General features: G+C 52.9%; 1 protein-coding gene across 1 annotated transcript; it reads left to right on the top strand.

The window, feature by feature from the left end:
• Window positions 1-8,984: 8,984 nt before the first annotated feature.
• WNT8A (wingless-type MMTV integration site family member 8A) lies at window positions 8,985-12,553 on the top strand. The gene is made up of 6 exons (XM_014947841.1): window positions 8,985-9,055; window positions 9,156-9,189; window positions 9,392-9,530; window positions 10,484-10,609; window positions 10,730-10,872; window positions 11,906-12,553. The coding sequence occupies exons 1-6, from the start codon at window positions 8,985-8,987 to the stop codon at window positions 12,470-12,472; spliced, it is 1,080 nt and encodes a 359-aa protein (XP_014803327.1). The 3' UTR covers window positions 12,473-12,553.
• The last annotated feature ends 388 nt before the right edge of the window (window positions 12,554-12,941 follow it).

The following is a 12,941-nucleotide window of genomic DNA, read 5'->3' as shown; positions in this document are numbered from 1 at the left end:
GGGCACCACTGGAGAATCGCTCTTGCCCACCCAGTGCCCCCCATGTCTTGGTCATGCAGCAAAGGGAGGTGCTGGCTCTTCTGAAGGCTTCAGAGAGGGAAAAACCTGGAGGAAACTGCTCCCAGCGTGAGCGAGCAGGGATTTGTCATGACCACATGGTAAACATGGACCTGCCCAGACATCCCCCAGCCTCGGGGCAGCCCTGGAGTGGCACGGCATGGCACGGTGCTCCCTCCCTGGGGTGTGCCACCCAGCCTGGGTCCCCGCTGGCATCGCCTCTTCTAACACACCCAGCTGAAAACCACCGTGTCCCTGTTTTAACATACCCATTCCATTATCACGCTGCTCTACCATCCTGAGACCGACGAGCTCAGCCGGGGCTCCGATTTAATTTTATGCCTCTTTCAATGCATTTCAAAAATACCCAGGGAGTTGGAAATGTCAGGACACCGGCGTGGCTGTATCGGCCACAGGAATCTGCCTCCCTCTTCTCAATAGATAATTGAAGATTATTTCAAAAGGGAGCTGCCTCGACATGAGTGTTGGCTCCTCATGGCGCTCAACCCAGCTTCATTTATTTTCTCGCTCTACAAAGGACTAATAAAGCTTTAACTTACCTGCTTTTATAAACTTTATGTGTGAAGCATTCGGTGGCGCAGGGCCAAGGTGGAAATAAAAGAGCTTAAGAGAAAATAGCACTCTATTCAGACCGGGCTAAAAAATACAAATCCCAGAGCTGTGCTCAAACAGCAGGGATGATGTTTCTCCTGGTAGCACCATCGGTGACTTCAGTCTCCACATCAGTGTGCACCGAGTCCTTGGAGAGGGGTCCTGCTTCAGGGGATGGTGCCACACTTGGACCCCTCAAAAAGGAATTTATTGTGCCTTGAGATTAACATACACACACACATACATACACACACACACATACACACACCCCTGGGCACTGCTAACTCCTGCTGGAGCCAAGCAGGAACCAAAACACCCATGGGAGCAGGGCTGGGTTTGCCCACAGACACTGGGTGCCTCCCAGAGCTCAGGACTGGCAGCACCCAGCTCACCCCACAGTTAATGTATATTAACAATATATATATTTTTTTTTAATATATATATATAGTATACATATAAATCTCCCATGACCGCACCATGGGGGATTTGGGTGAGGTGGGCTGCCAGGGAGAAGAATCAGGCAGGATTTAGGATACCTGTGCTCCAGGCTTGTCCCCTTGAGCAAGCCTCATCATCTCATTACTCTTCAGTTTCACCATACACGGATCAGGACCGGTGACACCGCTTTGTGTGCAAGAGGTGCTTGGGCAGCCCCAGTCCATCCACACGGGCAGCAGAATTCCGGTGCAACACAGAGTCCCTGAATTCAGTCTCTGTTATTTCCCAATATTTACGTGCAGACAAGCTTCCCTGTCCCTGAAAGAACATTTTGCTAAAACACTGCTCCTTGTTGCTCCAAGCATGGCCAGATGAACCAGAGAGCACAGCACAGTTGAAAAACCCAAGGATGGGCCTGAGGAACCTGAGCAGTGAGCACCAAAAGGCCACTGGAGGTGGTTGTGGTGGGTGAGATCCCTGGGTGGCTTTTATCCCAGCTGCTGCTTGAGCTGCTCTGATGGGAGGAACTTTGCAAGCCTGTCCCATCCATACATGTCCACCAGCCACCCCGGCACTGGTGGTGTCCCAGCCTGCCACCGGACACAGGTAGGTGCTGGGATGGACTGGGATGGGTGTGCGGTGTGGGGACATCCCACAGGGGGGAGCCTTGTCACCAGCCTGTGGGGGACACTGTCCCAGGCATCTCCACCGGCCACTGCACCCTCTGCTGAGGCTGCACCGTTGTGTTTGATCCCCACACTGCAGGTTTCCCTCCATCTCCCCCCTCTCCGAATTAACGGATGCAAAACGCGCTGTTTTCATCCTCAAAGGGACTGGGCAAAACGCCCTCCAAAACTACCGCAGTTCAGGTTTTCTGGGGGAAATATGATCAAGGAAACCTGTTTTCAAAGGGTGTCACTGGGAAGAGTTCATCCCACAGAGGGTCCTAACAGGTCTCTGTGCCTGGGGAATGCTGAGAAGCTGGACCACGGAGCCAGATCCCGACCTTACATGTTCCCATCAGATCAATTTTAAACCAAACAGTAAAGACCTAAAAGTGATTTAGTGAAGCCGGAGACGTTGCCACAAGTCGTCACCTCACTCTCAACTCAGGTAACACTGGAGATGTCTCCTCCCACCTCAAAGATTAATTAATGCATGGCACTGCCTTCATCCACAGACTGATTAAAGTGTATAAACACGACGTCGTTTCCATTAAGAAATGGAAATACGCAGCTCGACCCCTGTGAAAAGACTGGCAGGGCCAGAGGAGCTTCCTCGGTGGGGGGAGAAGAGCAAAGTCCTGGAGCTGCAGAGGACACCACGGGGGGAGCGATGCCCCCCAGCAGCACAGATTCCCCACCGCCGTCGTGGGGCAAAGGAGGTGCCAGAAGCAAGTTCAAACTCAAAGAGCTTTTAAGGTTGCTCTCCAGCCCAGGATCCCCCAGAGGAAGCCTCAGCTTTCTGCACTCAGAATCGCCTCTGCCCAAAGAAATAAAGATGAGTTTTAAGAAAATATTCGTAGCTCAAATCACCATTTTCTTCTGCAAGTCTCAAAGGCTCCCACACACACACGTGCAGGACACAGCCAGAGCCCAGGATCCCCCAGAGGAAGCCTCAGCTTTCTGCACTCAGAATCGCCTCTGCCCAAAGAAATAAAGATGAGTTTTAAGAAAATATTCGTAGCTCAAATCACCATTTTCTTCTGCAAGTCTCAAAGGCTCCCACACACACGTGCAGGACACAGACGGCACAGACACACGTATCCTCCAGCTCAGAAATTAAAATCCTGGGGCTTAATCTGCCCCCTGTGATGCAAAGTGGACGGGGGACAGGAGGGGTGACAGAGCCCCAGCCAGGAAGGCACAGTGTGAGGAACCAAGCTGGGAAAGGCTGGGGAGCATCACATGAGCCAGCTTGTAATCAGTTAATTTAACTCGAGTTCGGCCAGGAATGATTAAGAAGGAGGTGATAATTTTCCTCCGTATCAAGTGCCCAATCTCTTCCTGGACAGGCTTTTATCTGCTGAGGTGACACATTGCCAGGACGGAGATGTGTTCCCCTCACGCAGATGCCCGGGCAGTAACCTATCTGCTGCACTAACACCGTTTTGCATGACACTTCCTTTAAAAGAGGAGAGAAAAACAAACCACTTGTCCCTGCTTTGTAACCCTGCCTCGTCAACAGCCCTGTAGGCTTTGAAGGACACACCTAAAGGAGGCAGGTGAGGCTGATCAGGTCATGGAGATGCCTCTCCGGGGCCAACTGGGTGGCTGAGTCCTCTCTCCAGAGCCACTGGGGTCTGAAGGTTGATCTAAACGTTGGTCTTTTACTCTGCCTCACTTTTTGGGGCAGCTCGAGATATGGCAGGACCAAGTTCAGGCACGTCATTGCCCACAAGTAGCTTTGCATGAGTTTTGAATGCTGTGAAGATAGAGACATGGAGTGACCACTGGAATTTAGGAAAATCAGCCAGGATGGACCAACAGCCCTTGCCTGTGGGTAGATATGAGGAAAATTTTTGCTCTGCTGGAAGGGCCAGGAAAGCTTGGGGGAGGAGATGTGACCTCCCTCAGCAGTGCAGAGGGGACATCGCTGCCTGTGCCTCTGCTGAGGGACGTGCCACAGCTTTTATCCAGACATTTGTCTCTGCAGGCTCCTCTGCTCATCGCCCCATGCTGGGAGGGCCAGGGAGGAGCCTTTGGGAGTCTGGAAAGGGGTGAGGACAGGGACACAGAGGCTTAGGGGGGGAGTGGGGAAGTCACTGGAGTGAGAAGATCGTGGAAGGAGCTGCCCTTGGGGATGGAGGGGCCTTGACTTGCCCCCCAGCCCGTCCCTCTGCCCTGCCATGTCACCGCTGTGCTCACCCATCTTATTCCTGACACACCATGGGCAAATTAAATCTCCCCCTGCTGCAGCTTGAGCCCTTTATTCCTTGCTCAGGTGAAAAAAAAAAAAAAAAGAAGAAGAAAAAAAAAAGATTTTTCCTCCTTTTGCTCCTTCTTCTCTTATTTCAGCCTAAACCCAGCATCCTAAACACACACCTGAGAGCTCTGCAGTGCTCTGGGACCATTTCTATGCCGCTCATCAGGACATTACGCTTGTCCCAAATCACCTTGACAGCCCTTGGTGGGAAGTGTCCATGTCCCCAGCCAGCTTGGGACTGGAAAAATCAGCATTTCATTCCAAACCCAGATTTTTTGCCTCCTGAAACCAAAAGACATGAAGCCCAAACTGTGCAACCTGGAACCCCCTGTGGTCCTGGGTTTTGGCATCCTGATGGTCCCGTGGTGTGTTCCAGGGTGTGTTTCCTTCAGCAGCAGAGCCTCTTACCTTGGACGTGCTCGTTCCTGGCCTCTCTGGTGAAGTTCACTGCTCCCCCCATCACGCCAGACATCAGGCTGTGTTGGGAATCAGGATTAAAAATAAGACAAAAAACCTGGTTGCATTGGTACAACTGAGGGAAGACAAACTGCTGCAGGGAGGCAGGAGACAGGAACTTTTTGGGATTATTTTGTCACAAGGAAAGCACACCTTCAACCATCACAGCTGGACATTTTAACCTTGTTTTCGGTGAACATCAGGGCACTTCTAACAATGTGCCAAAAGAGGAGTGAAGAGGACTAAGCCTGTGGGATAGGTGTGGCATAAAACCTGATTTCAGTTTCACCTCCATCCACAATTACCATTCATTAATCAAAACATATTCGTTATACAGGCAAAATTCCCACCAGCACCGCCAGGTCCAGGGCTGGGTTCCTGCTGGGAAGGGGGAGACCACACAGTGGGCAGAGCAATGAGGAATAAGGGAAAGTAGGAACGACTTAAAAAAAAAAAAAAACACAACAAAAATCCAATTCCTGCATAGAGCTGAGCATGCAGGAGCATTGCCCTGTGGCTGTATCCTCTGTCACGGAGTATTTTGAAGTGAAGTGACACGTCCCTTTGCTGAGTGGCTGCTGTGTACACACCAAGGACACGGCATCACCCGCAGGGGCTCGGGCGGCTTCCTGGGGCGAGCGGTGCGGGAGGACACCATAAAACATCCTCCACCTGGCCAGCGAGGGGGTGGCTTTCTAATTACCCAGGTGGATTTTTATTGTAACGAAGCCAGCCATGCAGGATTTGACGCTGGGGGTCTGAATGTGTCACCTGCTGAGGACAATTTAGTGGTCTGTGCTTTATGTTTCTGTTGTCTGCAGCCATGGGGCTCGCTGTCCCGCAGAGTGTGTGGCATTTATATAAATCAATTTATCTCATGTCTGCCTTCTCCCAAAATCCATGTTCTGATGGGTGCATGGGGCTGTCTATACTGTTACCGTCTCTTGACTTGGGGCAGATACCAAAATATTTTAGGATTTCCATCATCCTACAAAAAGCACTGGCTCTTTGGTCATGCAGCGAGAAAATAAGAAACAAAGCATCGATATTTTATCAGTAAAGCCAAGGGGCTCCTGCTGACATTCAGGACATTGCTTTCCAAACAGCCTGTCCTACAAGAGTGCCTGGAGCCAAGGCAAGCTCTGCTGATGCCACCACGCCGGGTGGCTGATGGCTCGCTCTGGGGTCCGAGGTTGCCCAGAATGACCGACAGTTTTCAGCATAAATGGGGATATTCAACAGAATTTTCCTTTCAGGTGTTTTGTGGGCTTTTTTTTTCTCCCCCCATCCAAGACCAAACCAACAGCCAGTTTCTAGGCAGCAGGATATTCAACAGAATTTTCCTTTCAGGTGTATTGTGGGCTTTTCCCCCCCCCCATCCAAGACCAAACCAACAGCTGGTTTCTAGGCAGCGGGAAAGCCAAAGAGAAACCCCTTCAGCATCGTTTCACAGACAGCACCTCCAGCCCCGGTGACCCAGGCTGTGACCCACAGGCTTTTCCCATGGGAGACGGGGCAGCTCCCAGCCCCGTTGCAGCCCTCCCAGGCTGTGCCCACACATGCCCTGCGACGTAGGGAGCAAAACACCAAAATCAGCTTCCAAACAGCTACGCCCAGTCCAGCTCTCCACTGATTCACCCGGAGATCTCAAGACCTCCCGGCTCCGTGCCTCAGTTTCCCCAGCTGCAAAACACACACAGCTATATTTAATCTCTTTGACTGCAAGAAGACACTGCACGAAGCGCTCTATAAGTGCAAAATTTACTAACACAGCAAGACCAAACTCTGCTTTTCCCTAAGGTGGGAGAGTCCAGCAGCGATAGGACTGGGATCATTGCAGCCCCGTGGGTCTGCCGGGCTGGATAACCTGGCTCCTGCTCAGGGGGACTGAGCTGTAAACACAGAAAAAAAGCCCTTCAGCAGCCCGGGGAGGCTTGTCCCAGCACGCTGCTTTGTTTGCTGACAGCTAGCGCAAGTGACAACGTTACAAGTGACTTTTAAGATCCCCGTGACTTTAATTGGAAGGGACATTTTTAATAGCCCAGGCAAATAGCTGTGTGATCCTGCCAAAGGCAGCCACTGCTTCACACCCAGAGACGCTGTTGTTCTTCTGGAGTGTGACAGGAAGATCGTGTGTGAACTGACAGAGCAGACACGCCAACAGTTTTGGGTTGTTTTTTTTTAGCTGTACAAGTTCTCTCTGCTCAGGCAAGGAAAAAAAAAAACCACAACAACCCAAAAAACATCAATATGCCCCCAGGGACAGCCAGACACAAGCCCAAAAATGACCTGAGTGCATAGAGAAAACACAGAGCAGATTTCCAAACCTTACACATGGGCTTTAGTCAACGACCATCACTGGTACATGGGAAACACTCCATTCCCAGTCATTGTCCTTTGACAGCTCCAACAAGTAGGATCTGCTCGGGATGGTAACGATTAAAATGCTGACTCACAGAGGGTTTTGCCGTGCTGGCGGGACCAACACTAGCTTTGTGCTCACTTGGAAGGTATTTTGCATCCCTGCTTTTCAACCAATCTGCAATTTTAATCCTCTGGCTGCAAACAGGCTGTGTGTGGCTTTGCCCGACTGGCTCCAGGTTTCCCTTCTGCAAGGGCTGGAGGGAGAGGGCTCTCCCCTGGCTCACACACACGCTGATGGGCAGCAGGACAGGGAGAGCCCCTGTGCCCTCTGCAGCCAGGAGCTCCTCTGCCTTGCTCCTGGGAAGGGGGGGAGAGGAGTGAGAGCCCCCCAGTAGCCTGGGACCTGAGCTGGGACCTGTAAAACCACAGGGCAGGCTGCTGGCTTTGCAATGCTCTCACGCATCTCATGGCAAGACAGCAAACTACTTTGCAAAGGTCTTTAAGATGCAGCCTCCTGCCTGACCATGGCCAGGACTGCTCATCCAAGTGCAAAGATGGGATTTATCCCCATTCAGCCCCTTTTGCTCATGGCACAGCCCCCCCCAAATGCCACACACAGTCCCATTCCCTTGAACCTCACATTTGCAGCCCCTTTGAGAGTCCTCCTGTGGCAGCAGTGATCAATGCCAGCAGAGAGGCATTCCCAGGGGTCAGATGGGGAGCAGAGAGGAGGAAGAGGAGAAGGAGAAAGGCAGCACCTCTGCCCTGCCACAGAGCCAGTGCAGGATGCCAGCAGAGAGGCATTCCCAGGGGTCAGATGGGGAGCAGAGAGGAGGAAGAGGAGAAGGAGAAAGGCAGCACCTCTGCCCTGCCACAGAGCCAGTGCAGGGCAGATGCTTCACCCTTGTGCCACGGGATAGTGCCTGGCAGAGCCAGGGGGCTGCTTGGCACTGCTGGCACTGCACAGCACAGCTTTTGGGCTGAGCACCCACACTGTCCTGCTCAGCAGGCAGGATCCCTCCCCAGGGACAGCCAGACCCTGGTTGGGACCGTTCAGCCACAGGAAAACAGACCAAGACATTTCCATGAGCACCATCTCTCCTGGTGCTCCACCCTCAGCTCCTTACAGCCCTTGATGACATCGTCCCTGGCTATTAAAGGGCTTTTTTGGGGGTTTCCTCTGATAAGGATTTTCCTTCCCTGGGCCCAGGTGATGGCTCAGTGGTGGGGGAGGCCCCTCGCTGGGCTCAGGGGTGCAGGCAGCTCTCCTGCCCACAGAGCCGGCCGTCGCCGGGTTCTGCTGCAGCAGCCTTCACCGGAGGGAAATTGCTAACCCCAGAAAACTGTTCCCCTAATTACAGCGTTGGAGCATGAAGCAAACCACATAAATGATTCACACAGTGTTCCCAAGCTGCAGCCGCGTAAATTAGAGAGTTTTCCAAACACTCCCGGGCCGTGCACGCTGTTATCAGGATGGAAACGCAGAAAGTTTCATCATGAGGAGGTGAGGAGGGGGAAAAAAAGCCCTGCCGTTAACCACATCGCTTCAAATCAAGAAGACCTGGGAGGTCTATCCCCTATAGATCTTTACAGAATCGTTGTTGAAACTCCTGGGGGAGTTCTCAGAGGAGGGAACAGGCAGAAGGCAGGGGGACTATAGAAATGCAGCAGCTTGTTATTTCGGAGGGACGCGGGGACTGAGCCTCCGCCGGCAAGGGGAGGATGAAAAGGAGAAGGCAAGAGGACTCGGGGCCAAGAGAAAGGGATGGCTGGCGGTGGGGAAGAGAGTTAAAAGTGTCCCATTGTTAGGGAAGTTTGCTCTGCTTCAGACCATCCCGCTCCCAGGGACACCGCGCCGCCTTTTGAAGTGCAACCTTAGGCGGTGCCTTGTCACCCATTGGAGAGGGAGCTTTTTTACCACATTAAGTCATTGGGTAGCAAATGAATGGGGGGGTTTTTGACTATTCACAACTTCACCTTATAAATATCAGGGTTGGAGGTTCCTGCTGCTTTCCTCCATCCCGACTGCTCACCTTGGGGAGGAGCGGAGGGAGGCGGCCCTGCTCCCTCGGGGACCCGTGGTGCGGAGAGACATCAGCGAAAGGGACCCAGCCCCGCTCCTTGTGACAGCCATGAAGAGCAGCACCTTCCTCATCCTCTCCATCGCAGGAGTCTACGGCGCCGTTCTCCACACAGCAGCATGGTAGGGTCCAACTCATTGGAAAGGGACGCTCAGTTTTCTTTAGGGATGCTCTTCAGCCTGCGCTAAACACTGCGATTCATTTTCTTTTCTTTTGTTTCAGGTCTGTGAATAACTTCCTGATGACAGGACCTAAGGTAATTAACACACAGACCGTCAAGAATTTAAGCAGAGCAATTTTGCTTTGCGAATGGGAAATAGGACTTTTCCAAGGAACCAGATTTCCCGGGGCTCATCGGCTCTGAGTCCTGGAAAAGGACTCACAACCCGCTTATGTCCGTTTCCATTGATTAAACGGTAAGAGGCGGTGGATTTTAACGAGGCTGTTTCCCCTGCCAGGCTTACCTGACCTACTCCAGCAGCGTGGCGGCCGGGGCGCACAGCGGGATGGAGGAGTGCAAGTTCCAGTTCGGGTGGGAGCGCTGGAACTGCCCCGAGAGCGCCCTGCAGCTCTCCACACACAACCGGCTCCGCAGCGGTGAGTGCGCCGGTACCCGCCGGCACCCGCATCCCCATCCCGGGGTGACTTTGGGTGGGTAGGAGCAGGGATGCACCCTGCAGAGAGCTGGGGCTGCTGGTTAAACTGTTGGAGAAAGTTTTCTGCGTCTCAAATACCACGGTTGGTTTTCTCCATCTGTGTTAATGGGATGAAATATATAGCACTAACATTTTTTTAGGAGTCCCAGGCTCTCTCTGCATCTCTGAGAGCTGGGTCCTTCCCGTGGGGCTGCTCCAGGGGCTCGCTCCCACCGCTTTGTGCGCAGCATCCCAGGGAGCGCGATGCCAGAGGCACCTGAGCTTGCAACGGGGAGAAGAGAGGAAGAGAGAAACCAGAGACGTGCACTAAGAAACTGCCTTCATAAGACAGTTGTGGATATATTTGAATACTGGCTGCTTCGACAAGCAGAAATCTCTTTTTTCCCAGAGCAGCATCTCTATTTGAATCTGTTAGGAAAGCCAAAAAAGAAACTAAATTAGAAGTGTGGGTGCAGACAGCTGTTAGCACAGGTTCAACCACCGACTGAAACAAGATCAATGATGATTTTCCCCGGCAGGCAAGATCAAAGCAGGAACATACCCCCCCGAGCAGGGAAGGACAGAGACGAACCGAGCGCCAGGTGACGCAGGCGATAACCAGCCTTGGCCAGAGCAGGATGGGGCATTGCCTTAAGATCCTGCTGCTGCCAAGAAACTCCATCCCATGCACAGACACCTGCGTAGCATTATGCCCAATTGCTGAAACCTTTGATGCTGAAGGCTGAAGAGACCCTGGTCACCAATATTTCATTTCTGCAGCACTTTACCTTTTGCACAAAATGTTATTTAGCGTGGGTTTTTTTTTCCTCCCCCCCTTCTTGCTCCTTTTCCTCATAAACTGGGACAAATGTCTATGTTTGCATGTGACAGCTTTTTTTCCCCCCTCTCCCCCAGCCACCCGGGAGACATCCTTTGTACACGCCATCAGCTCGGCCGGCGTGATGTACACCCTCACCAGGAACTGCAGCCTGGGAGACTTCGAGAGCTGCGGCTGCGACGACTCCAGGAACGGCCGTGTCGGTGAGCTGCTGGCTCCAGAGGGGCTGCCATCCTCTCTCCAGCCCCCCACAGAGCTCCCCTCCCCAGGATTTCAGGGCAGAATGAGGTGTTTCTGTGCTTAGGGTGCCTCTGTTCTTGCAGGTGGCCGAGGCTGGGTCTGGGGAGGATGCAGTGACAACGTGGAGTTTGGGGAGAGGATCTCCAAGCTCTTTGTGGATGCTTTGGAAACAGGACACGACACCCGGGCACTGATCAACCTGCACAACAATGAAGTTGGGAGACTTGTAAGTCCAATTAATACTACTACTACTAATAATAATAATAATAATACTAGTGATGTCTATATTGAAAACAAACTCCAAGAGTCTGGTAGGCTGTTCAGGTCCCCACCTCCAGCCCTCTGTGACAATCTAGGCCTTGTAGTCTTTGCACAGGGAAAAAAATACAGCCCAAATCTGTCCCTAAACCTGAACCCAAGGAGCTGCAGTAAGAGTTGTTCCCACTTCCAGCTTCTGCAGCTGTGTGTAATGCAGTGAACTACCAGCACACACCATTCACTCAGAAACACAGGGGCTTTATACTCACCCAGTGCTTCTCTGGTCTGTAAAACAAAGCAAAACCCACCTTATTTTTCTTTCAATGTGCATTTCCAAGCTCTTTGGCTGGAGAAGCCGGCTGCCAGCCTCACCCCCCGCTCCCCGCCTGGCCCGGCAGAGGCTCTCAGCATCTTGCCAAACCTCCTTGTCTGTAAAAACAAGGAGGGCAACACTTAACATACCTATCTCATAGGGTGTGTCGAGGCTTAATCTCACATAGATACCAGCGATTGGGACCTTATAAATACCAGAGGGAGATAGGTAGATAATATCTGTGAAGTGCTTGGCCTGGAGGAGATGCAGAGAGGTTGGGGATGATTATTCCCAAGCAGTTTCACACGTTTTGAATGAAACCTCGGAGAGGGATGATGGGTCCATGCTCTGATGAGCCAGGTGAGCTGCAGACTGGAACTGCCTGAGAAGGGCATGACCTGGCAAATGCTCTTTTTTCCTGTCCTGGAGAAACAGCTCCTGCAAAGGCTGAGGACAATCGTTTGTGCCCACTCCTTATCTCTATCCTTTTAATTAGCAAAGAAGGACAGATGTTTTCCAGGAACTGAAATAAAAGCATCAGCCCGTGTCTTGGAAGGACCTGAAGTCATTCCCAGCACAAGCCACTTTTGATCCATTGTCCCCCGAATTAGAAGTGCTGTAGAGCCTGGTTTGGGGGTTTAAAGGACGATGTTCTGCTGCTCCTAATTTCTCCACCTTTTCCACCAAGGCTGTGAAAGCCACGATGAAGCGAGCCTGCAAGTGCCACGGGGTGTCGGGCAGCTGCAGCATCCAGACCTGCTGGCTCCAGCTGGCCGAGTTCCGGGAGATCGGCAACTACCTGAAGATCAAATACGACCAAGCCCACAAGCTGGAGATGGACAAGAGGCGCCTGAGAGCCGGCAACAGCGCCGACAGCCGCGGGGCCACGGCCGAGACCTTCCACCACGTCCACGCCACGGAGCTGGTCTTCCTGGAGGACTCTCCCGACTACTGCACGAGGAACGCCAGCCTGGGCCACCACGGCACCGAGGGCCGCGAGTGCCTGCAGACCGGCAAGAACCTCTCCCAGTGGGAGAAGAGGAGCTGCCGGCGGCTGTGCACCGAGTGCGGGCTGCGGGTGGAGGAGAGGAGGACGGAGGTGGTGGCCAGCTGCAACTGCAAGTTCCACTGGTGCTGCACGGTGCGCTGCGAGCAGTGCCGGCAACTGGTGGCCAAGCACTTCTGCGCCCGCCGCGACACGGCCGCCACCGCCCCCAACCACATCAGGAGGAGAAATAAAGGGCATAAGAGATAGAGGGAGGCCTCAGGACCCTGAGGAGGACGCTTTGGTGTCCCCACGCTGGCAGAGCTGGGGTGGGAAGGAGCGTCCCCAAGGTCTGGAGGGATGAGTGGGGCAGCGCACAAGGCGATGGAGCCTCCTGTGGATGGACGCTGTGAGATGAGGAAGCACAAGGCGCGGGCGCTGAGGGACCACAGTCCTCCTTGCTTCTCTGGTTTTGCCTCAATATTTACCAATAGCATCTTCTCAGGAGTCACTTTACTTGTGTATTGGACAGATGTAAGAATCTCCACTTTTTTGGTGGACTCAGCCCCTTCTGCCCCCATGGCCAGCAGTGGTACTCCAGCCCCATGGCAAGCGAGGTGGGATGGACACTGTGGCCAAAAGCAGGTCCCACTGGGCACCTCCATCCCAGCATCCCCAGCCCAGCTGTTCCTGCACAGCAGCTGCTCGGCAGCATTTCTAGTGAAAAACTTATGCACTT

Source organism: Calidris pugnax, unplaced genomic scaffold (genome assembly GCF_001431845.1).
Source record: "Calidris pugnax isolate Ruff unplaced genomic scaffold, ASM143184v1 scaffold27, whole genome shotgun sequence".
In the NCBI taxonomy this organism is placed as follows: domain Eukaryota; kingdom Metazoa; phylum Chordata; class Aves; order Charadriiformes; family Scolopacidae; genus Calidris; species Calidris pugnax.
This window is presented reverse-complemented; position numbering and strand designations above follow the sequence as displayed.